Consider the following 23862-nt stretch of genomic DNA (forward strand, 5'->3'; position numbering starts at 1 on the left):
CCAAACTACAATAAATGACAAATACAAAACTAAGCCAACATTCACTGTTATCCTAGCTGGCTCCTGGTATGTGAGGTAGGATACGATGCAACTTAATCGCTTAGGTGAACGCTGAATTACTTACAGTGAAGAAAAAGAAAATGTCTTTTCAGCCAACCAGCATTGAGCTGACCCAACAGGGAGACACTGAGTGGTAGTAAGGACAAAATCTGATGGGCATTTGGTATAGTGGCAAAAACATCCCACAGAACACCGCTGTCTTTGGGCTGTACCGAGAGGGAAGAAGCCCAGGCAGGGAACCAGGGCTTAGGGAACTGAACAAGGGCTCGGATTGGTGAGTCTGGTACCTGTTCATATGACAGTATTGGACTCGTCTGAAAAGGTTCTCATGAGCAGAGGCCTGATGGAAGACCTGGAGGACTGCCTGTCCCCCGCACTTGACTGACATTTCTTCTTCTGGAAGGGGGTGGGGTGGGTGAAAGACAATTAGCACACAATGGAAAAGACACTCAACCAAACCTACACACACACACACACACACACACACACACACACACACACACACACACACACACACACACACATACATACACACACATACATACACACACATACATACACACACACACACATACATACATACATACACACACACTTCCCAGGTCACCTAATTGGTTCCACCCAAAACCATGGCTGCAATGACAAGTGAATAACTGCACACCATAATAACGACTACAGGTTTAGCTAGTCTAGTGTTTTCACTACGTTAGTCATGTGAAACATAAAGAATATTTAATGTCAGGCACAGATTTCATGAGCTGTGACATTAAATTTAACCGCCAAAAAAAAATTGATAGGACATTGTTTCTTTTAAACACACACACACACACACACACACGTGCACTAAACCAAACATACAATCATACAAACTCTCACATGTAACACACACACACACACACACACACACACACACACACACACACACACACACACACACACACACAGTTGGTGACAGCCTGCAGCAGCTGTGGTGGACGAGGTAGGCTTGGCTGAGCACGCATGCTGGGACACTCTGCGTTCTGCGTGCTGCATTCACCTGACTGGGCATGCAGAGACAGAGAGCAGGCAACTGGGCAACAGGCAGCCGAGAGAACTCTGCGACACACTCTGCAGCCTTCACAGAAACACACACACACACACACACCAGGAGGTGCCCATCCACCACCTAAGGGCCTCAGCATGAACTCGTGGAACAAAAAGCTAACACTGAAAATTGCTTCAGAACCCCATCACAGATTTGCAAACAACCACCATCACATCATGCCTCCCTCAACACCTAAGCAGCCTAAACACCAGGGGCCCTCAAAGACAGCCTCCCACATACAGCCACCAGGCTTTCCCCAGCTACACCCACACTCTGACAGGGACACATATGCACCTCCCAGAGAAAAGGGGAAAAGACAAGAAGGGCAGAGGAGGCAGGCGGAACACAAGGGAAAGAGACAGGAAGCCCAGGAGGAGAAGAGGTGGGAACATAGCTAAGAAGATGAAGGAGAAGGAGAGGGAAAAGACAAAAGAGCGAGGCAAGAGACCTCAGTCACTCCAGGAAAAGCTGTGAGTGCTGGTAGTCTGCGACAGCATGAAGATAGTGGAGGTCCCAGAGGAAGGAAGCCGGCGTTTCATCTATAGCACCACACACATACAGGAGGAAAGAGGACAGACAGAGAAAGAGGAGCAAACGTGAGAAAAACTGAGGAGAACTAGATACAGGAAGAGAGAGAGGCACAAAGAGAAAAGTAGGGTTAAACGAATGTTTAGAGAAGCAGAAATGACGAAAAAGAAATTAATCAGACTGACAAGTCCCCTACAACTGCAACACCACCCTCTATAAGAGTCACTCTCTCATGAAATAAGATCTATAACATCTAATATATAATAAATGGAATTCGACTTCTTGAACTAACGCAATGCCTAAACTGCCTGCAGATCTAAGAGTTCTTGAAGTGTGAACCCTACAGGAATTTGGTGAGGGAAGGTATTAACACATTGAAATGCAGCATGCCTTCCTAGCAAACTACAGTAGTCACAGGAGACTAGGGGAAGTCTGGAATGTGTACAGTTGTGTAACACTATTCTTACAAATCCTAAGCTATTCCGAGAGGTTCACATCTCATACCAAACCCTCTGTACTGAACTATAACACACTAAATTAAGACGGAGCAGAGTCTACAATGATCTCTCCTTGTCTCTCGTGTTCAGCATGCTCATTAATACTGTTATGCTGTACAGTAGTGATGGACCAATCAGTTTTTTATTTTACATTTTTTTTAGAGGGGCGAACACCTTTCAGCACGATCGACCGAATGCAGATACCGATCGAGGGCACTGCTGGATGCCACGTTTACCTTCCAGGCATCATCGTGCATGTCCAATGCATTATCGTACATGTCTTTTGTAAAGTTGGGTCATTGTCTCTCAAGATGAAACGTACTTTACTTTTTGAAACCCAAATTAAAACACTGCTGAGCTCTTGGGTACTAGCTGCGAGCGCGTGTGAATTCCCATGCAGAATTGCAGTGTGTAGACGAGAGTGGCGTTAACGTTGTTTGCTTACTCTGCTGTCTTCTGATACTCACTGTACTGGGCTGAGTAATGTACTCTCAAGAGTAGTATTAATGGTGTTAAAAGTCTTTACTCTTTATGCTTCCCCCATGAGGCAGTGTTATGCCAACCATACAGTAGAAAACGTTTTTTTTTTATTTCATTCCAACAAAGGAAATTTGTTTGCGACAGTGGAATCGCTTGAAAAGTTGTTTGATGTGGGGCTGGCATTTTAAATCAGAAGAGACTAAAAAAAGACCAGCCTCTGGCTGAAATATAAATGGGAATGGGAGTTCTCGTAGCACTCAACATGGCGTCTGTTTAGGGATAAAGTCCCGCCTTTCAACAAAATGAGCCAATCAGCATGCTGGTTAAGGCACGATGAAATCAGGCTTGAAGCCTGCTATAACTAGAGATACAGCTTAGCAAGAAAAATAAATAAAGCTAGCTTAACTACTTTTAATTATCCAACCCGACATCACTGCTGTTTGTTCATTTAAAAACCTAAACAGTAAGTTTTAGTAATTTAAGATTTTTCCTCAATACTTTATCAGGCTTGTGAAAATATCCCAACTACAATCTTACCTTAATTTAGAGTAACAAATTAACACATACTACATACGCATATATACTTTACATCCACAACTAACCTGATCATTCATGAAGCGCATAATGTACACATGTTCTATACCACAATTGTTAAATTGTACCGTGAAATACAATTCTTCTGAGAAATAACACGAAACATCTGTGACATCTGATTCACTTCAACTGTGACAGCTTATTAAATAATGTCTAAATTATAAAATTAATATTAGCCCACAGATGCCGTTTCTCAACAGTTGGCAGCTTTAATTGATGGGCAGCATGCATGGAGAGGCATGTGGGGGAGCAGATCAGCTCCATATGTTCATCCACACAGGGCAGTCTGCTTAGCAAATGTCACTTATGAAAGGGTCTTGCGTGTTATCCATAGTCCATTTGGCCAAACAAGTTCCAGTTGCTTCAGGGGTCTAATTATCATGAAATGATGCTGATTACAGTGTTGTCCACTCTGTTTGGTCAGATGGCTAGTGACAACGGTATTGGCTGAAGTGATACTGTAGGCCTAAATAATGCTGTAGAAAGACTTTTTAATTAGTGGTACACAAGTAGATAAGACACTTCGGCAGAAAGAAAGAGGACACAGAGGAAGGACAATGTCTACAATTTGTCTGATTGACTTTCTGTCGCTGTGACCACACAGCACTAGCCAACTGCTAACAGCTTTGACATGAAGCAGAGATCGTGTCAGGAACAAGGAACAAACGTAAAATGTGACACTCAGTTCTAGACATGTGCCAATATTCAAAGATAAGGTCCTGCATCTTAGTCAGACAAGTTACAGGTTCACTAGTAGAGATTTTTAGATATGCAGAGCAGCTCTGCTTTCACACGCTTGTACTATGCAGCTTTACTATGATCTTTGATGATGCTTTATTTGAAGTTTGTAGAGTTGTTATAGTGTGCTACTGGTTCAGGAAACTACAATGCAAAGGTAAAGGTTGCAGAGGTGTCCTCAAAATGAAGACCATTTAGAGCACTACAGAAGTGTACATATCATTAACCAAGTGTTATATTACATTACATTTTGCTGTTATATTCAAATGTACACATTTACTGTTATATTCAAATTTACATATCAGTACATGCCTACTAAGACTGAGAAAGAAGAAAAGGATGACCAAGTTGAGTAGAGGGAAGCCGAATAAGAGGGAGAGAGAGATGAAGTACCCAAGGGCAAATGATAAAATAAGAGCAAACAGGAGCTCAAGTTTATGATGGATGTAAAGGTTTTTACCTGTAAAGAAGTAAAACAGAATGGAATATAACTTCAAGGCAGGGGAGAAATGGGAAGGAAACTACACAGAACATAAGGCTATAAAACTGGTAGATTAAACAAAAAGGAGGGTGAGGAGTAATGACACAGAGAGAAGAAGGGAAAGAGGGTGGGTGGGTGGGTGGGCACAATACCTGTCGAGCATGAGGGCCTCTGGGCTTGCGGAAGACCACCAGGAGGATGTCTGGCAGAAGACTGAGGAGAATGAGGAGGATGATGACCAGCCAGGCTGACACCGAGCTCAGCATGTTAGCAAAGACGAAGTACAGCCGTTGCTGTTTTAAGAACGGCCTTAGGGGGGTTAAGAGAATGAGAGAATGAATAAAGCGTTAAAATGTGGTACAATTGTCTCTTTGACTTACCTTAGCTTCATAAGGGCTACAAATTATCTTGGGAATAGTGTGGAATAACATTACATTAGCATCCAAAACCCTTATTACTATTATTAACTAGCTTATTCATGTTCATTGATTCAATCTAATTCATCCTAACTCATGTGCTCTATTTTCTGTCCTGGTAGCAAATTTGGTACATTTCTACATATGTACTGACAATACTGGTAATGGATTGACATGAGTGATTTTTGAACCAAGGTCTCATTAACATTCTCAGAATGTAATTTCTCTTGTAATGAAAGGTAAATTTAGTTGTCAAGTTACCAGCTTTATGCTGGCTGCCTCCCCATTCTCTATACTGACAGTGACAGTGGATTCTTACATTTATTAATCAAAGAGGAGGTGATGTGGTCTTTAATTTAGTTAGACTTCTTGTTAATATAAAATAAAAAAGGGTGGATTGACCATTAAACAGAAGATCATGCTGCTTTCCATGTTGGCTCACCATATGATGCCTCCCCAGAAGAAGCTGAAGAATACATAGAAGGCCAGTGAACCCCAGATCACAAAGTGATTGATCCATGTCCAGTGCCGTGTGTCCAAGGCCAGCTAAAAGAGAAACATACAGAGATGTCAGAAATTTCTGCAATTTATGCAGCCAGCCACACTTATGTTTCTCCTTATAACTGAAGCAGCTAAACATGAACTGACGCATGTTTACAAGCAAGCTTTTCTTTTTCTCAAGACTAACCTTCAGTGTGACAGTGAAAACAAGGACAGTAAACACTATTGTTCCATAGGACCAATTTCCAAACACCTGGAAAGAAAACACAGAGAGGAAAGGGGGGGAAACATGCCATTCCATTACTGCTCACAGCATGAGAGTTCTGAAGAAACAGAGCGGAACAACACCGACCTGGCCGTTGTCCTGCAGTGCTGGGTTGCTGAACAGATATCTGACACCAAAGAAAAAGAGAAGCCCCTGGAAAATCCCCAATACGGTCCAGTAGAGGAAAGGACCCCATTTTAACATGGCATTCTTCGCTATCTCCCTATAGGAAGGGGGGGGGTGGATGAACAGTAAATGAAGGGAAAAGATGAAATAGATTAATATGACCAAAACGTGGTCCATGCTACACAAAAATCCTGTATACTGTAACTAATCATATTCTAAACATAACCTACACTCAATCATAGGCTATCCGTAACTGTTTCCTAAATTACATGTAATGACTATTACAAGAGAACCTCCTTTGTACTAATGCAGTCCTCTGCAATTGCCGTCTAGACTTCTCTGAATTTAATGGTGTTGGTAACTTATGTTAAAACAGTGCAGGAGGACCCCCATCCTAGACATTTTAATGGTTTACTGCTCTTACACACCAATTTTAATTCAGGAAGGACTTGGTAGTTCAATTAGCTGATCAGGTGTGTTTGCAGCAGGGTTAACACTAACATGTGCAGGGCAGAGGGTCCTCCAGGACCAGGGTTGGGGCACCACTGTGATGGAATATAATTCACAACAGACTGAATCTGCTATGCCATTGCTGTGAGCAATGGCATTGCAGTTCCATTTCTTACCTGTAGAGGGTGGCATTGTCCAGCAGGATCTCAATGGCTATGTGCTGCTCCAGCAGGCTGTAGGCCAGGATGGGCATGGAGGTGAAGCAGATGTTGTACATCGTCAGATAGGCTGCATCGTAGAGGGGCTGGGTAGGGGAGGAAGGGTAGGGTTGGGGCACCCAGGGGTTAATACAACATAAAGGAGAGTGCACAGACACACATAGACTAGGGACGCCAACTCCACAGCAAGAGTGGAGACACTCTGGCTGTGTGGCCACATGCAATGGTCAACTTTATTGATATATATACACATACAATATTTTGAAGGGAACCGTCGGCAGGGTTTAAGCCCTTTTATTAAACCATGGTAAGACCAAAGAACAGACAGCAGTGGTCAGAGAATGAATGCTTTAGCTGGTAGCCCTCTTGAAGAACATGATCAGCTAACTCTCGCTGTGGTTTTTGAGAAGTCTAGGCACACTTCACACAGTCATGTGGCTGTTTTTGTAGCTTTAGAAAATACATGATGTTTTTTAAGGAAGTGCACACGCATGTTATATATATCAGTCAGAAGTCACTCAAGGGCAAAGAGAGAGAGAGAGAGAGAGAGAGAGAGAGAGAGGGAGGACAGAGCAGTAGGTAGGGACAGAAGCGGGATGTGGCAATAGTGGTTTCTGGGTAAAGGCTTTCCTTAGAGTTCTTTCGGCTTCAGTACTGGCACGCACCTGCTGAGAGTAGCCACAGAAGAACTGGTACAGGAACTGAGGTAAGATGAAGCAAAGGTTCTAAGGACCAAAGCACAGGCACAAATACAAGGGCATTAACACTTCACAAACAATAAAGCATCCCCATTTTACAACAGATTGCAACACAGGAACTTCCTGCTCACCTTGTAGAAGAAGTACTGCACGAGGTGGGCGATGCGCACATAGTAGAGGTGTCCATGGGCCAGCAGCAGCTTCTTTAAGTGCTTGAGTTTTGGGATGGCATAGTCACTGTTCCTCACCGCCTGTCTACCCTCTTTACCCTTTATTCCTACAAGAATAAAGAATGTACGAGAATGTAAACACTGCATTCAAAAGCACCCCCTCTATTTATACACCAGAAGAATGTAGAGAAAGGAAGGAAGGAAGGAAAGTCATAAAAATGTATGCAGATCTTTTACGTTGCTTCCTTCAGGCAAAAGCAGAAGCATCTTATGCAGAACTCGACTTTATTACAGCACACACACCTCTGCCATTAGAATCCACAACTTCTGCTTATTATTTTAGGTACAAGGAAGTTTATTTCTTGTACAGCATATACCAGTCGTGTTGTCTAACTGTATGTTTACTTGGGTGTCAACACATATAACTAGAAACCCTAGTGGCGAAAGTGTCAGAAACCAATCCCTAATTGATCTGATTTCTTGGTCTCACGCAAGTCACTGGCAATGTACAGTAATAAAAAAAAAACGAAAAAAAAAAAACAACAAAAAAAAAAAAAAACTTACCAATGCCCACGTGTGCCTCCAGAATCATACTGACATCATTAGCCCCGTCGCCAATGGACAGTGTGATGGGAGAGCCTTTAGAGTTCTTCACCATTTTCACTATCTGCAAAGTTTGGAAATAAATAACGTTTACATTCTTGTCACCATTTCCCAACACTCCTATAAGCCCGAAACAATCTTTTTACTGTGGCAGTAAAATCATCCAGTACTTAACAGAGCGACAGAATATAAATCAGAGAGTCTGTAAACATTTGGACAGTTGAAACAAATTGTCCTTCAGGACAATCTGCTGGACAAAAGCACACTAGTGGATCAAGACAGCTTGGCTGGCATGTAGACTCTTTCGTTTTTACAGCAGATCCATGTTGGTGAAAAATTGGCTTTAAATACATCTAACAGTCTGACCTGAGCCTTCTGCAGCGGTGCCATGCGGCAGCAGAGCACAGCTGTGCAGTTCTGGCAGATCTGCAGGAAGAGGCTCTTGTAGCGGCTGGGATTCGCATCAGGAGACGGGTTCATCACTAAAGACAGCGTGGCTCCGTCTATGATGAAGCCATACTCCTGAGTCGCAGTGGACCAGCTCCTGAGAGAGACAAACACCACCAGCTTAAAAGCATCTTTAAAAGAACTCTAATCACACTGTTTCACAGACACTCTGCATGACAGATTCTAAATATGAAAAGACGGCACCACTACAGGTCAGATAGTAAGGTCTTTATAGACTTGACATAAACCTTTGTGAAACTAAAAAAAACAAAAAAACAAAACAAAACAAAAAAACACCCAAATCTAACACTCTAAAATGCTTTCCTTCTAAAGGCCAGTAGTAGCCTCTGTTTCCAGGCAACTACATTACTTCTAGCAACCAAAATAATCCCAGAGGAATGACTAGACTGAAGGCTTCACAGGCTTCGTTTGTGTTTTACATAGACCTCAGCAAATCAGACTCCGTCCACTCCGTTGCATAGTTCAGACCTCACTGTAAAATGCATAGCAGATTAGTTCACAGAAATCACTGACCTGGTAACCCCGACTTTGACGGGTGGGGCATCCTGTACTGCCTTCTTATGGTAGTCCACCAGCAGCTCGAGAAGTCGCTCCTCCCGCTTCCTCCCGCCGTCTTCCAGGGTGCGCACCGTTAACTCCAGCAGCTCTGTGCCTCTCTGGAACAAGCGGCAGGCGTAACAGGTGGACTTTGCCGTCTCCATCTTGTCGCCGGTGAGGACCCACACCTTCATGCCAGCTCCCTGCAAGGCCTCCATGGTCTCTGCAGCCTCCTCTTGCAACCTGCGGGAGTGCCACAATTTAAGAGTAGGAAGTCAGCATGAGCAATGCTCTGCGATGTGGCATAGGTCATATTGCAAATACTCCCCCACCCCCCACCCCTATTTTGATAAAAACAACAACATATATCTTGCAAATTACACAACTGTATTATATAATGTATATACTTAAAAAATACAAAATTGTATTATAATATGTATATAATTGTATAAAAAAAGCAAACATCAATTTTCCTTCTGAGTAATCTGAACAGTGAAACAGTTAGCCATCTAACTGCCACACTTATTTGTGCTGTTATGGGTGAATGGAAAGACTTCCTCTTATTCCCCACCTAATGAGTAGAAAAACACGCATTTGCTACTAATGTACGAAATAGCAATTGCTTACCATTTTTTTAATTAATATTTTTGTTATTGTTTTATTAAAAGGCTCTTTCAAGACTTTTTAAACAATGTTCAATGATTTTCTCGACCCTAAGTAGCACCATCCCAACAAAATAATTAACTTCATAGATGCACCAGATCTAAAGACAAATGAGAAGTTTGCATTCATGTGGTCTCATTGGCTTGTCATGATCAGGGTCATGGTGAATCTACCTGAGAGAGCCCCGTACTGCCCATCAAAGAGATTATCGATATAGCAGTGTGATCTAGCAGCATGTGGCAGAGGAACAAATCATAAGCTCAAGCCTGGGGAATACACTTACACTATTTGATCTACAAGAAGGACAGCTTTCTAAAATTTCTAACCGAAACCGTTTCTAAAAAAGCCTTTTAACAGCAATTTCTTATATGAATTGTATTCTTGGAAATCTCTATTTTTAGCATCACTATATACATATACAATCTATAGAAATACATCATTTGTATTGGGAAATACAAAAAAGGTATTGGGACACCTGGCCATTCAAAGTTTCTTTGAAAATCAAGGGTATTAAAAAAAGATTTATGCTGCTTTTGTTACAGTAACTGTCTCTACTGTCCAGAGATGCATTTTTACTAGATTTTTAAGCACTGTGTGTCTAAGAGTACCAGCTAACTGCATTCAACGTCAACAGTGTAAGTGAGGTAAGAATGACCTCAGATCACGACCCTCCTCATCCCCAACTCATCCCAAAAGTACTGGATGGAGCACCATTATTCCAGAGAACAGAGTTCCATGGCTCTACAGCTCAATGCTGGGGGGCTTTATATCCCTCTAGCCCAAGTCTGGCATTAGGCATGGTTCCAATAGGTTCATGTTTATCTGTTCTACTGGCAATACATCTCTACAGGTACTAGACAAGACTAGACAAGGTACTAAAGTACCTGAATGGATCAATCAGAACATTTGGACATATAGTACGTGTACAAATTGTTCTTTGCCCAAGAAGTATTCATGCACAAATTCTAATATAAAATTACTATAAATGTAATCAGGCATAGGTGCATTTCTCAATGTAAAACATTTACATCTATTCATATTTACTGTGTATTTGAGGCTAGCGTCAAAGGGTCCATCACCCAGCATAAAGGGAAAATAAACCTAGGGGGAACACTGTGAGGACAGTTTACACATCAAGGACCTTTACCAATGATTCATTTTATGTTCTAACTAAAACGGCCGACTTTGACCAGAACAGCCTAAAACAGGCCATAAATTGTAAACAGGAGCAAACGAAGGGTTTAGTGATTGGTGATGGCTTCATAGAAAGGTACAGAGTACAAAGGGTAGTTTTTTTTATTTTTATGACTGACTCCTGGAGTGCACATGAGACCACTGACCTGTCCTCCACTGCAGTAGCTCCAATCAGGCTCATGCTCGTCTCCACCTGGTTATAAACAGCCATGAGTTTTTCCTCCCGGTCCTGAAGAGCCAGCCGAGCGTCCCTCAGTCCAGCATCTGCCACAGCATACTCCTCCGGGCTGAGCTGCTTATAGGCCACACACAGGGTCCTGTATCCTTCCTAATTACACACACACACACACACATATATATAAAACCTTAAGTCTTAAGCGAGAGGATATTTGTAGTTTTAGTGCTTGACGTGGACAAGAAGGCAAATGTAGGAGAACACTGAAGCTGGGGGAAAAGTTACCGTAGCATTGCGCTCAACATGCATGCGGATTCTGTCCACTTCATCTGGTCTGACTCTGGGGAAGATGGAAGAATCAGCTCCTTTGCAAAAGAGCAGCGTCTCTCCTGAATAGAAAACAAAAAAACAAAACAACACACCATACCCACACATAACAGGAGAGAAGACCATGGGTTAGCTTACTGCAGGTCAAAAGTTAAAGTAGTCTTTTACCACACATTAACTCACCTGACTTGGTCCTGACTATGACACTCATTCTCCGCCGCACAGGGTCAAAGTTGAGCACATGAAGCAAGTCGTATCTGTACGATTTGATAAAAGAACACCATGAAGACATGCCCCTTTCCTCTCTACCACATACCCCCCCCCTATCCCCCCATAAATAAACAGCCCTCACCATTTCTTTCTTCACCAAATAAAAAAGCCAATGCTAGGTATAACGCTACTGCTACAGTACATCTGTGGCAGCCTTTAGTTTCCCCAGTGGCGAAAGAACAGAACTTACACTTCAAGATCGTTCTGCCTGTTCCTTATCTTCATAGCTTTGTTCTCCAAGCCCAGGAAGGTGAAGCCATGTCTGAGTAAGAGAGAAAACAGAAGTGTTATTACAGCAGATGACTCCACAGTATTGCACTTCGTTTGTAGTACAGCTCTGCCGGGTCTTACTGCATGGCTCCTTTGACCAGAGCGACTTCATCAGGCGAGGAGGCAATGAATCCTCTCTGCTCGTCTGGCCGGGACAGGTCACCCAACTGTCCATCCACCTGATCGCTGTCAATCTCATCTGGCCCTGCCTCTTTCACCTGCACTGTGTGGCACAAGCACAGGGCCCGAAGGAAGAGCTCTTCCTTATCCTGAACAAGAGAAAGCGAGAAAGAGCGAGAGAGATCAGATCAACCTTGAACAAACAGAACACCAGGCCCATAGTCAAGCACCCCCATAACAGATGCCAAAGGAGCCTGAGTTGTGGTGCATTAAATGGGAGAAAGTCAGAAAATAAAATGCTGTACTCCTCTGTATGGGATGGGGGGGCTGTTCTCCAGCAGCAACCAGCTAAAACATTCAGTCCTTTAACATTTTGAAACATTCAGCCTCTGGGCCTTCACCCGGTGTTCCAAATTCGAACAACCAGCGAGCTTTTCAAAACAGTAAATCTGTACCCTTTCTAAACTCCTTACAGTCTCAGAAAGTGTATCTGCAAATGTAGGTGCGTAGGTGAGCAGAGGAGAAATTAAAAATAGTACCCTGCTTGCAATGAACACTGCCTAAAGGGATGCAGTACTTTAATGCAGTGTTACCTTAAAGAAGGGTTAAACATGCACTGGATGAAGGACATGGAACCACTCACCCGGCCAGCTTTCTGTTGTAGCTTGTTGACCGGCCCGTCAGTCACACAGAACCCGTCCAGCTCACTCATGGAGTCTGTGTTTTTGTACTGGAAGCCATCTATGCAGCACTCTATGAACTCCATGTTGTTCTGCGTCAGCGTGCCAGTCTTGTCTGTGAAGACATACTCCACCTGCAGCAAAAAAAATATAGAAATAATAAAAAAAAAATAATTAAAAACTGGTGTATTAATATATTCATCAACTAAGATATGTTCTGTGAAGCAAAAAAACAATATAAACCATATCGACCCTAAAGCTTCCTGTAATGCAGGCCTGGACAATATCTAAAAAATAATTAGCATCATATTTTTGAGACCATCAATAACCCCCGCCCTCATTTCAGGTGTTTGTGAGCCCCTGCTGATTCACAGAAAAGCTGCTTCTAATACTAATAGCATCCCTGTTGGGGAACTAAGCAGTAATTTGACTCAGCGAAATACTTAGGTTTGTTTCCACTGTTTGAGTCGACTCACTTTGGAATTCCACTATAGATGCCTGCTGGAAATCATTTCACAACTCATGTGAACCATCAGGACACTGAAGGTACGCAATAGGCAGATCATTTATTCACGGTTTGTGCACTGCCTAGAAGAGACGACGGTATATTTACTGTACCGCAGCCTCCATTTTTCTCCTCACACTTACCCATCCCACTCTTCAGTACTCTCCCCCTATTACAACTAATGCTCCCGACACTGGGAGGATGAGGACATAAACGTGCCTCCTCCAGCATGTGCAACCAGCCATCAGCCTTTTTGAATTACCACTGATGCACAGGGCATCGGCTAGTAGACACCCATGCCGGCCGTCCTCACACTGAAGTGATGTCATCTAGCCACCTGAAGAGAGCAAGGCCAATTGTGCTCTCTCAGGCTCCGGCTGCTGATGGCAGGGAGCATGACCAAGGAGCCTTAGAGCATATTGAAACCTGTTCATATTGTCATTTTATTTAGTAAACTGTTTTAAATTAAATTCAAATTTAACATGCTGATCGTCGCCTAGACGATAGATGAAATCATTGCTGATATTTAATTATAATGCCCCAACATCAGGGCCCGTTTAAGTGTACTGCACTCTTGACAGTATGACCATGTGTATCCTATGAACATTTTGAATGCTGAAGCTTTTAGACTTTGTCGATGAACCATCACAGCTCAGCAGTGAAAGGTATGCCCATAACAATCCAAAGCCATATCCTCCACTCACACACACAGAGAGAGAAAGCAAGACAAAGCAGAAAAGAGAGGGAGACAGAGATTAACATACTGTCTTACAATAAGGACAGACAATTAATCCTTCACAGAATTACTCCCCTTGCATTAATCAGTTTAACGAAGCATCACTCAATTTGGAGTAATCATCTGCCTAACCATCTGCGACTGATCTATGACCCGGCTCAATTCGTAGGTGGCTGACAATGCTCTCAGCCAGTGACATCTGTGGCTGCTTAAACCTCTAAGTACCAGCCACAAAACCTCCACATTAGCTGTGCCAAAGTGTTATATGTGATTCAACGGTGTTGGAAAATGATGGATATGAAGCCAGGATCTGAAGTCAGACCTGAAAGAACAGATTTCTCTTTCTTTAAGTGAACAGCCTGGATCAATCACACAAGCTAATATAAGACAGTATTACCTAAAAATACCTACGCTCTTCCTCTTGTGTCTCATGTCGTTGGCTTCATGTAATAAGTAAACTAATCAACAATGCGCAAATCATTTGCCCAAGCAATTCTTTAACAATAGTGGCCACATATTAGCAGACATTATGGACCATCTCAGACCTTTAAAAAAAGTGCTAGTAGCAGGCAAAGACAGAGGGGGCTGGGCTGGGACACCTGCACCTAGGAATTAACTAATGTTAACCCCTTACCTGGCCAAGTTCCTCGTTAAGGTCAGATGTGTTGACCAGAGCCCCCTCCTGGATCTCTGGGTCGAAGAAGTCCTTATCCCAAGTGATAAAAAATGAACCCAGAAACTTCTGCATCTCCACGGTGACATACATGGACACAGGGATGATGAAATTGAAGAGCACCATGAAGGAGAGGAAGTCTGTAAACATCTTCAAATACTGCAGGAAGAAAGGAAAAGAAAGCTAATTAAACACAGACTAGCTAATGGACTAATCAACTAATTTACGATATGCTGAGCTAATGTTAGGGTTCAATTCTGTTGACCCTAATCGGAAAAAAAAGTCTAACCTGCAGTTACAATGCCTGTTAATGAGTTTATCAAAAATCACAATAAAGCAATTCTTTAATAGTTTTTAATGCAAAATTTGGTTGTATAAATTTTGCCTGGGACAGTGAATGTCGGTCTGATTGAAACATTGCAGTTGGACCCAAGCACTGAGTGGACCAGAACAATAAGAGAAAGAGTTATTAATCAGTATCACAATCCATAGAATAGGAATCACTAGCTCTCAATACCTCTTAGCAAACACTTAAAGCAGTGATATAATAATGTCATATTAGTAATCAGAGTCTATGGATGTTTTTTCCACATTATTATTATGGAATACCATATAACCCATTCTTACCACATAGGTTTCTTTCTCTTTCTGGGTTTTCTGGTTGTACCAAGGTTCATCCTGGCCATCCTGGCTCTGCCAAACATACTTCAGGGTGGTGCACACTACTGCTTTGCTGATCAGGATGCACAGATAGACCAGCAGAAAGGCATTGATAGATCTGTGAAAAGAAATACACACCATAATAAGGGCAGTCGGGTCAATGTTCACTGTTCACTGTTCACTGTTCAGCCACGCAAGACCCATTGCCTGTCACTCCCACTTACTTCTCCACGGCTGAGCGTTTCTGAGACTTGCCCTGGTAGTTGAGAGCCATCTTTGTCTCCATGCCCGTGTACAACGCTACACCTGGGGACAGACAACTGAAGAGTGAGACCGCTGGCCAGCATGCGTCTTTATTGAATAGTGCTTCCGGTTAAAAAGTAGGTTGGACATACCGTAAATCTTCTTGGTGTTTTTTAAGGTTGCACCTTTCAGAAGCAGGTTTTCTGGGCCCAAAGATCTAAATCACAGAAGCCATAATTACATTATTGCACACCATCCTCTATGCCCAAAACTTTAATAGGCAGCGATTAACCAGACATCTGGATACAGGCGACTGGCTTCTTTTGCTTGGGCTGCTTTTGTGAAGGACAGGGTGTGGGGGTTTCTTACAATACCATTACAGACTATACCAGTGACAAATGGCAGGGGCAGCTTTCAGAAGCTGTGTTTGAAACGGAGCCAGGCTGGCTCTGCTTTAATGCTTCTTTGGAGTTCTGGATCGATGGGATAATGATCAGAACTTAATGCAAAGGGAAAAGAGTGAGAGCTTAAGGGACTCTGAGGCAGCGCTAGATGAGGCTGACCCAGGAGAGCAGACCAAAGGCAGGCTCACCTTACTGCTGGCTCCTGCTCGGTCTTGTAAATGTGCATCCGGCCCACGAACCTACACACGAACACACACACACATACACAGTCAAATGAGTAAGCGCACAAACACAGAACTGCACACAGAGGGCAACTGCTACCACTGATGTGGTCATTTGCTCAATAACATTGAAATTAGATGCTTAAACAGCTAGCTGTTTAACATAAGCAGCAATCCAGCCTGGACTGATGCATTTATGCGCATCCATTAGACCACACACACACACTCACACACTCACACACTCACACACTCACACACTCACACACTCACACACTCACAGCATTCCAACGATACCTGAACACCACTGTAATGGCTCAGTGACGATATCTGTATTCCAAAGCAGTGCCACATGTAAATGAGCCTTGTATGTAATGCACCAATTACAGAGAAGATGCTCTTTGGTGATGACCCAACAGTCTGGCGCATTGGCAACAGCACGTTTGAAGTTTTTGGAAAGGGAACTCTGACGACATCTGGTGATTTAGCTACTTAGGAATTCAAAGGAGCCTTACAGCGAGGGCTGAACGGCTGCAGTGAGCAAGATGCGACAATTGGGGAGCGCAAGAGAGCCACGTGTGATGCCACGGTGAGCAACAGAAATGCACTGTTGAACATGCCCTTTCCTGCCTGTGCGCCTGCATGTGCTCACTGTGGCTGTTAGGACAACAGGCTATAAACACAGGGTTCTGTTGTATCTGTAACCAAGCTGTGAAGCGCCACTTGGAACACTTTTGATTGCAACTGTAAACAGAATACCTAAACCAGCGCCACTATGCGGGTAATGTCTACCAAAGAGAGGCCGGGTTCAACTGAGGTCAACGATGCAAAACGCTGGATGAGTACGTACTTGTAGAGATCAGGTTGGGGCTGTTCACACTCAATGGTGGCATTGAGAGACTGTAGGTCCTTCTCCGTATCTGGCACTGTGTAGTGTGTCTGAGTGTGAGAGAGAGAAATAAAGAAAAGAAAAAAAAAACATTGTTCAATGTTCAATGTTCAAAATAACACACACACACACACACACACACACACACACACACACACACACACACACACACACACACAAACCCATAGATAGGTCAATGAGGGGCTGATGTGCTGAGATGAAAGGGATGAGCAGCAGGGTGGTGACAGGATCTGGGTCGTCTATTTTAAGAAGCAGAGCGATTGAGAGAAATACACATATCTGAGCCTCCAGGTTTCATTTAAACTGGAAAAGCAGAGTGCAACCGCTCGAAGAATTTTAGAAATGCTGTGTACTGCAGTTAACGGACACACTGAGCAGCTCACTTTGTGGTTGGACTCTCCGTCCAGGCTGGCTGTGGTGACAAAGCAAGTGTCATCGTCTCGACTGGACTGCAGCAAAATGAGGTCACAGGGAAAGGTCTCGTCCTCCACAACCTCCACAATATCACCCACCTGCAGAGAAAATGCCACAGTTAACCATCCACCAGAGCAGTTGACATATCAGTATGCATCTATACACCTCAATGGCCATGAAAATCTAAAGACAACCTGCAGCCAGCACACAGGCTCTCTTTCTCTCACTCCTTCAAACGCACATAGTTAAGTGTCCTGCTCCCATGAGGGGACTGTGGAACCGCGAGGCACTTAGAGTGGAGTGGGAGTTGAGCGGGAGTAGAGATTGCCCAGGCCTGAAATTTTATTTTGATCCCTATTGTAGTGTGACTGCTATAATGCACAGACAGCCTTGCAAACCTCAGCAATACAAATTACAAATACAAATTTTGTTAGCTGTTAGCCTCGCAAGGATACCTGGTCATTTCCCCAAGTTTGTCTATCTCATGTGGTGTCTCATGTGGATTGCCCTCTGATGTGTGGTTAGCTCTAGTCTAAGGTAGTCTTCAGTTTGTCGCCAAGAGATTGGACGCTAGTAGGCTAGTGTTTGCTTTTAGCCCACCCCTGCATTAGCATCCTCACTGGCTGAGTTTAAGCTTCCCTTCCGTGGATATCGGCACAGGAAAAGCAGCAGTCATAAGGCCATTCTAGGGCCATTTCCATTCTAGAGCGCCTTTAAAGACATGGCTGAGAAGGCAGGATGGTGCCACTGTAGCTACTCTAACTGATGATAGATTGGTCCAGAAACACTGAAAACCTATAAATGTTGCTACATCACCCACAGAGTCAGAAAATATCTAAGTGACTAAGTGGGAGTTGATACCTTGATTTTTTCACTCTCCTTGCGTATTGACCGTCCATCCTCCAGCACGATCACAGGGTACTTGTTCACCTCATTGTCCGCTTTGTGCCGCAGCCAGTCCTCATAACCCTACAGAGAGCAAGACAGGGAGAGGTGGTTATGTTAGCTCTTGTGCATGGCAGTACGTGGGATGAGTGCTCTATTTGGACTGGATTCGTGGTGCTTAATTAAATCAGAACAGAGAGTGCCGACACCAAACTGGTATTCCAGATATTAGGGAAAACGAAGGAGCAGGAACAGCTTGTACTGTGGATCCTACCACAGACGCTGATCTACAATTGCAGAAAAGGGGGACGAACAGACCCTGTTTTAGAGATTTATTTCTTTTTTGGCACCAAAAGTGAGCAGGGTGTCCCACAAGTCCTGCTGAGGCCAGAGCCCCTCTCACTATGTGGCCCACATATTTCTGGAAGGAAGTCCACCCTCTATTGTGCTTCTCTCCCAAAGAGCTCGCAGCACTCCAATGAAAAAGTCAATCCGAAAACAATACATCTAAAGCTGCGACAGGGCCACTGCGCTGAGACAAGGCCCTGTGCCATTTGTTTTCTGTATGAAAGACATGCTCCCTGTTCGGTCGTAGCCCCTGACAGTTTGAGAGTAGCAATCGCCACTGACTACACACAAGCAGTTAAGCGGCAACAGAAAGTAAAAGGACCTGTAGTATTTCAGTGAGAGTAAGAAGACGACACTGGACTTTTACCCCGGAGCCTTTCTGTTTTCCACAGTTACTGGCAGGATAAGGCAAGTCCCTTGCTGAACTGTTTTGCTTTCCAAGAACACTTCCTCATTTCAGTTCTGCAGCCTTGTCAAAACGCACCAGTCAAAAGATTAAACGGCAACATCTCGCAACTAGGACGTTCATTTTCTCGACACTAGAAAGCATTTTAAATTCAAAGACTAATAATAAAGTGCTGCACTGTCTTTTAGAGAATGTCCAGTCAATTCAGCTGTTAAGCACAAGCTTTTTTTTATTACGAGTAGATTAGATATAATATAATCCACATGAATAAGGAAGGGAGAAAGTAAAGGGGAAATATGTGACAGTATGTTTCCACAACTGTAAAAACCATAAACAACAAACATGCAAGACCTGTTCTCATCAGATAAAGAGCTCTTAAAGCTTTCATCTGTGAGATAGAGGAGAGAAAGCAAGCTCAAACTCTCTTCTTCAGATCTAAGGAATTCCACAGACGTTTCTGTCAAACCTCCACTGTGAGAAGGCGACTCAACACAGTTGGGCCTTAAAAGATGTGAATCTGATCAAGACTCTCTCACAGAGAAAAGAAAACACTTGCAAATCATACTGCTGAAGCTGCTGACGTTCTCAGAAAAATGTACTGACAGTCCCAGAGTCCAGACCTTAACATCATTGAATGTAACTGAGGTAAAAAACTGAAAGTGAGTCTTCTATAAAGAATATAAGCTGCCATAGAGGTAAAGGGTAGACACAGTAAACACTGAAACATTGACATTACATTTAGTTGTTGGGGGTTCTGGGTGATTTTCTGTTCAACATAGGCTTTCTACTAGAGCTGGGCAATTTGCCGATATTTTATCGAAATTATCGTATCGTATTTATCGTATATATTTATCAATCAATTTTGCGTGATACACAATATGTTTTCCTAAGCATATTGAGGAGATTGATAGTGCTTAATAAACACGGATCAGTAGCAAGTTTAATTACTAACAGTGCATTTAGACTGGTTTAATTAGGTGAATAAAAATCTCTGTATTCAGTACGGGAGAGTATCTGAACTGTAGCTTTTAAGAATCGCTACTGGTGTTTTTAGTCTGTGATTACATGTATTGTGATAAATATTGCATATTGTGAAAAAGCCTTTAAATATCTTAATATAGTATTTTTACCATATCGCCCAGCCCAACTTTCTACATTTTCTTGCATTGTGCTGATGCTAAGAATCAAAAAAAACTTGATATTATGGCCATTCTGACAGACAATTAACGGAAAATGAAGGGTGGTCTTTGGCTTTTGCACATCTTTGTAGCTTCCCTGATATGAAATCTCTTCAAATAAAGGCAAGAGCTGAAAGTGGTTTGGAGTGGCCTTTAACATGAAGCGAGTCTCAGCAAGGAAATGGTCAAACCACACTGGACCGTTCAGGGCCTTCCAGGAGCGGAACAGCACAACTCTATAGTAGAGGACAGTGAAAGATTGAGCAAAAGATGGGTGTGATGGAGACAATCAGAAAGAAAAGAGCCGCGAGAGCACAGCGGACACTGACCTGCTTGATGGCCGTCACTGTGATCACAAAAAACAATGGTAAGCCACTGGTTACGGGGCTTGTTGGGGTATCCACAATAACCTGTGAAAAGAAGAACACATTCATTAATAACAGCGAGTGGAATTAAGTACTGGTCTTACTCACATCTCACAACGTGAAAAAAAGCGAAACAGGCTCTTGAGAATGGAATGCATTATTTTCAGCCACATGCTGTTTCTCCTAAAACCTCACCGCAGATGACTGCTGCCTAGCCCTTCAACATTTCGGAAAACGGCCTGCTGCGTTCTACAATTAGAGTTTAATGAGTAGTCATGGGCTCTTTCTAGAACCACGCCATAAGGTCAGGGTAAAACAGAAGAAGGGGAGCAGTGGAAGTGTGTGGGTGTGTGTGTGAGACCGGGTGTGACTGACACCACCATGGGTGTGAACAAGGAACAGTTTGTCAGCCTTTTTACACACCAGCAGCTATAGCCAAAACACATGCATGCACTCCATTATAGGTCCGACTAGAATAGAAGAAGAGCATCTCTGGTGAAACTGATATTTGAGTATATTTATGCTAATGAGATATTCGTGATTATGAATTAATACTCGTGAGACGTCTGGCCTAATGTTAATTCCCAATATTTTTTAACCATTATATAAAGAAAACGATCCCTGAGCCATCGCATGCTGCTACTGAGGGTGCTGAGAGGGTGAAGCCTAGCATGTGCCACCATCTTTTTTGAACTGCTGCTAATGTTTGCACCGTTCATAGACAGCTGAACGCACTTGGAGGAGGACACAACTGGCAGCCGTGCTCCGAGGCTGTGCTCCGAGAGAGGTTGACAGGCGTGCTCATGGCTTGATCGGTTTCTCACGTCAAGCCCTACCCCCTTCGCTCCCCAAGACACACGAGCACAACATCACACACCGCGTTTTGAGCCTATTACTTTGCACTCCCCGCTTTCCAGGCATGTAATCCCAACCAACCACCCCCTGTGCCACTCTCACTACTTTCCTGCACTGTATTCTTGGCAGTTCTTAAGCAGTCACAAGACTGATTTTCTGATTTGTTGAACACCTGTGCAGTGAGCTGTTGATTCAGGCACACAGACGCAGTGTAGCTAGCAGGGGGCTCTCAGGGAACAAGCTCTGGCAAGTTAAGACACGCACACACAAACACAGTAGTTTTCAGATTCCTCTGAGGGACTTGATCGTGCTGATGTCTTAAATGCATCAGGCGGGGAGAGAGGGAGAGGGAGAGAGAGAGGGAGAGAGAGAGGCATTTTCCAACTCTCTTGTTCACCCAGGCTCTGAGGGAGTCACCGAGCTCCTGAGGCTCAGAGAACCCCCATATGGCAGGTGTCTGCTGACAGCTGCTCAGTGGCACCACTGTCAAAAGCTTTCTCACAAAGAGAGGAGAAAAAGAGAGAGTGGATGAAAAAAGGGCTTTTCCTATGAGTCGGCACTGCTGCTCTGCTTACATGGTCAGGAGAAATCAGCTCCAGAAAGTGCCTGCGTGACATTTATTTTTAGAAAGGTGAGCTAAGAAAGAAAGAAAGAAAGAAAAAAAAGCAGGGAAAATAAGTGAAAAGGAAAGGCTCCTAATGTGGTCTGTGTTCTCACTGCTTTATTAAACGCTTCTGCCAGAAATACGCCCTACTCCTTACTCCCCTTCAGCCACTGGCTGGACCGTGTTCAGCATAAAACCCTCCAATTCCCCCCTGGCCATGCAGGTGATGAATGCTGCAGAACAGCAGCGCAGCGGCACGTCGTTTTTCGATCTAATAAATTGATAAAGGCCCATCTGGAGGTAGCCAGCTGCGGCGCCCTGTACGATTAAAGATATTAAGAGAGCGGCTGCGGGAAAAGTGCTGAGGACAGAAAGTCCCCCACTTAACTACTGTCTTTCTCTGGCTCTCACTCTCGCTCTCGCTCCCTCTCTCTCACACACTCACACACACACACACACACACACACACACACACACCTGGACTGCATAGGTAAGTATAGTACAGTAATAGTCTCTAAATTAAGCTCCCAGCCATTTCCTACTCAATAATGACCTAAAAGCTGCAACTATGACCTAAAAGCTGCACTGTACATCTTAGTATATGGCCTGGAACGGGCCTAAGCCATAGTTACACAGAAACAAAATTTAGCCTCTGCCTTAAACTGTCTGTGGCAGTACACACACACACACACACACACACACACACACACACACACACACACACACACAAACTTGGGCACAGCATCAGTAAATGTTGAGGGAAGACAAATTGTTGGCTGTGTCTGAAACCTAGTAAACACTGCCTACTCAGACAGTATTACAAGGCAGGAACCTTAATTTAGGTACCTTCATCTTGCTGATTTGTGAAGGCAGTGTAGCTGTGTCCTTCGCTGCCTTATGTATCCTGGCTTGTCTCGGGAGAAAAAGCAACATGGCAGAAGCTGCACAAATCTTAAAGTTATTTAGTTATTTAGTTCCCTGAATGTCTGATGACTGATGGGAAATTGTCAGTGTAATAACTGTATTTTGGCGTTTTATGGCTAATGTAGCCGTAGTCTTCGGGATCCTGGCAACACTATGGCATATTGCTAGTTGTAGGTACTTTCATCACTTATGACAGAGCATAGGCAGCCTTCTGTTTCAGGAGACACAGCTGCTATTCCTTTATTTCCCCCCGCCCCACTTCCTGCTGGTCAGAAACTGTATGAGGCTGTGTGAAGTGTGCAGTGCAGTCCTTTAGTAAATAAAATGTTTTTTGTTTTGTAGAACCATGACAACCTAAGATTCATAGTTTCATAAGATTCAAGTTTCTTTAGCTATAAGGAAATGTGGTTTTCTTCCATAGAACTTTACAGGGGATTCTGCATAAGATCAAAAAGGGTTCCACTTTAGTTACAGAACCATTGTTTACTTGAGTGCAAGATCACACCAATGAGTTCATTGGGACTTTATGTGTATTGCACTCTGGGTAAACACAGCAAAATGTATGTAAACAGACGTTCGGCCTGAGATAAACAGAGATGTACAGCATTCCAGACACAGGCAACGAGGATGCCATAAAACGCCTCTCACCTTATTACTGCCTTTCCCACCGGATGGCCGAAAGAGTCGGTCAAAAGAGCGGTTTACTGAACTCACCTTGACTTTAAACAGCTCCTTCCAATGGATACCACAAATAATAATAATAAAAAAAAGGCAAATGAAAAGCTAGCAAATCTCTATGCAAGTACTAGATCTAAAGTATGGGTGGCTGATACTTAAAGACCTCTTAAATGATACACAACATTGAAAATATATTTTTGAGTCCCGACAGTATATCCCGCATGCGTGATAGGCCAAATTTAA

The 23862-nt window shown here is 43.3% G+C and overlaps 1 protein-coding gene across 6 annotated transcripts in view; it reads right to left on the reverse strand.

Moving 5' to 3' along the window:
* The window catches only part of atp11c (ATPase phospholipid transporting 11C), a 69986-nt gene that overhangs the window by 6449 nt on the left and 39675 nt on the right, over positions 1-23862 (reverse strand). For 2 of the 6 annotated variants that reach the window (XM_072664312.1, XM_072664311.1), the window contains exons 4-29: positions 20523-20603; positions 18238-18345; positions 17346-17474; positions 16903-16991; positions 16023-16073; positions 15583-15647; positions 15412-15493; positions 15155-15305; positions 14489-14686; positions 12577-12747; positions 11895-12082; positions 11734-11805; positions 11457-11530; positions 11232-11335; positions 10918-11099; positions 8891-9157; positions 8276-8453; positions 7871-7973; positions 7268-7413; positions 7104-7163; positions 6397-6524; positions 5732-5867; positions 5567-5632; positions 5321-5424; positions 4615-4771; positions 348-456 (exon numbers count right to left, since the gene is read on the reverse strand). In XM_072664312.1, the coding sequence (XP_072520413.1) occupies positions 352-456; positions 4615-4771; positions 5321-5424; positions 5567-5632; positions 5732-5867; positions 6397-6524; positions 7104-7163; positions 7268-7413; positions 7871-7973; positions 8276-8453; positions 8891-9157; positions 10918-11099; positions 11232-11335; positions 11457-11530; positions 11734-11805; positions 11895-12082; positions 12577-12747; positions 14489-14686; positions 15155-15305; positions 15412-15493; positions 15583-15647; positions 16023-16073; positions 16903-16991; positions 17346-17474; positions 18238-18345; positions 20523-20603 (3195 nt within the window). In that variant the 3' untranslated portion in view covers positions 348-351. Of the gene's footprint in view, positions 1-347; positions 457-1592; positions 1684-4614; positions 4772-5320; positions 5425-5566; positions 5633-5731; positions 5868-6396; positions 6525-7103; positions 7164-7267; positions 7414-7870; positions 7974-8275; positions 8454-8890; positions 9158-10917; positions 11100-11231; positions 11336-11456; positions 11531-11733; positions 11806-11894; positions 12083-12576; positions 12748-14488; positions 14687-15154; positions 15306-15411; positions 15494-15582; positions 15648-16022; positions 16074-16902; positions 16992-17345; positions 17475-18237; positions 18346-20522; positions 20604-23862 lie in introns of those variants that run through there. The other 4 variants (XM_072664315.1, XM_072664314.1, XM_072664313.1 and 1 more) reach the window with 3 other exon arrangements.

The sequence above is a fragment of the Salminus brasiliensis genome, chromosome 19 (assembly GCF_030463535.1).
Source record: "Salminus brasiliensis chromosome 19, fSalBra1.hap2, whole genome shotgun sequence".
NCBI classification, from domain to species: domain Eukaryota; kingdom Metazoa; phylum Chordata; class Actinopteri; order Characiformes; family Bryconidae; genus Salminus; species Salminus brasiliensis.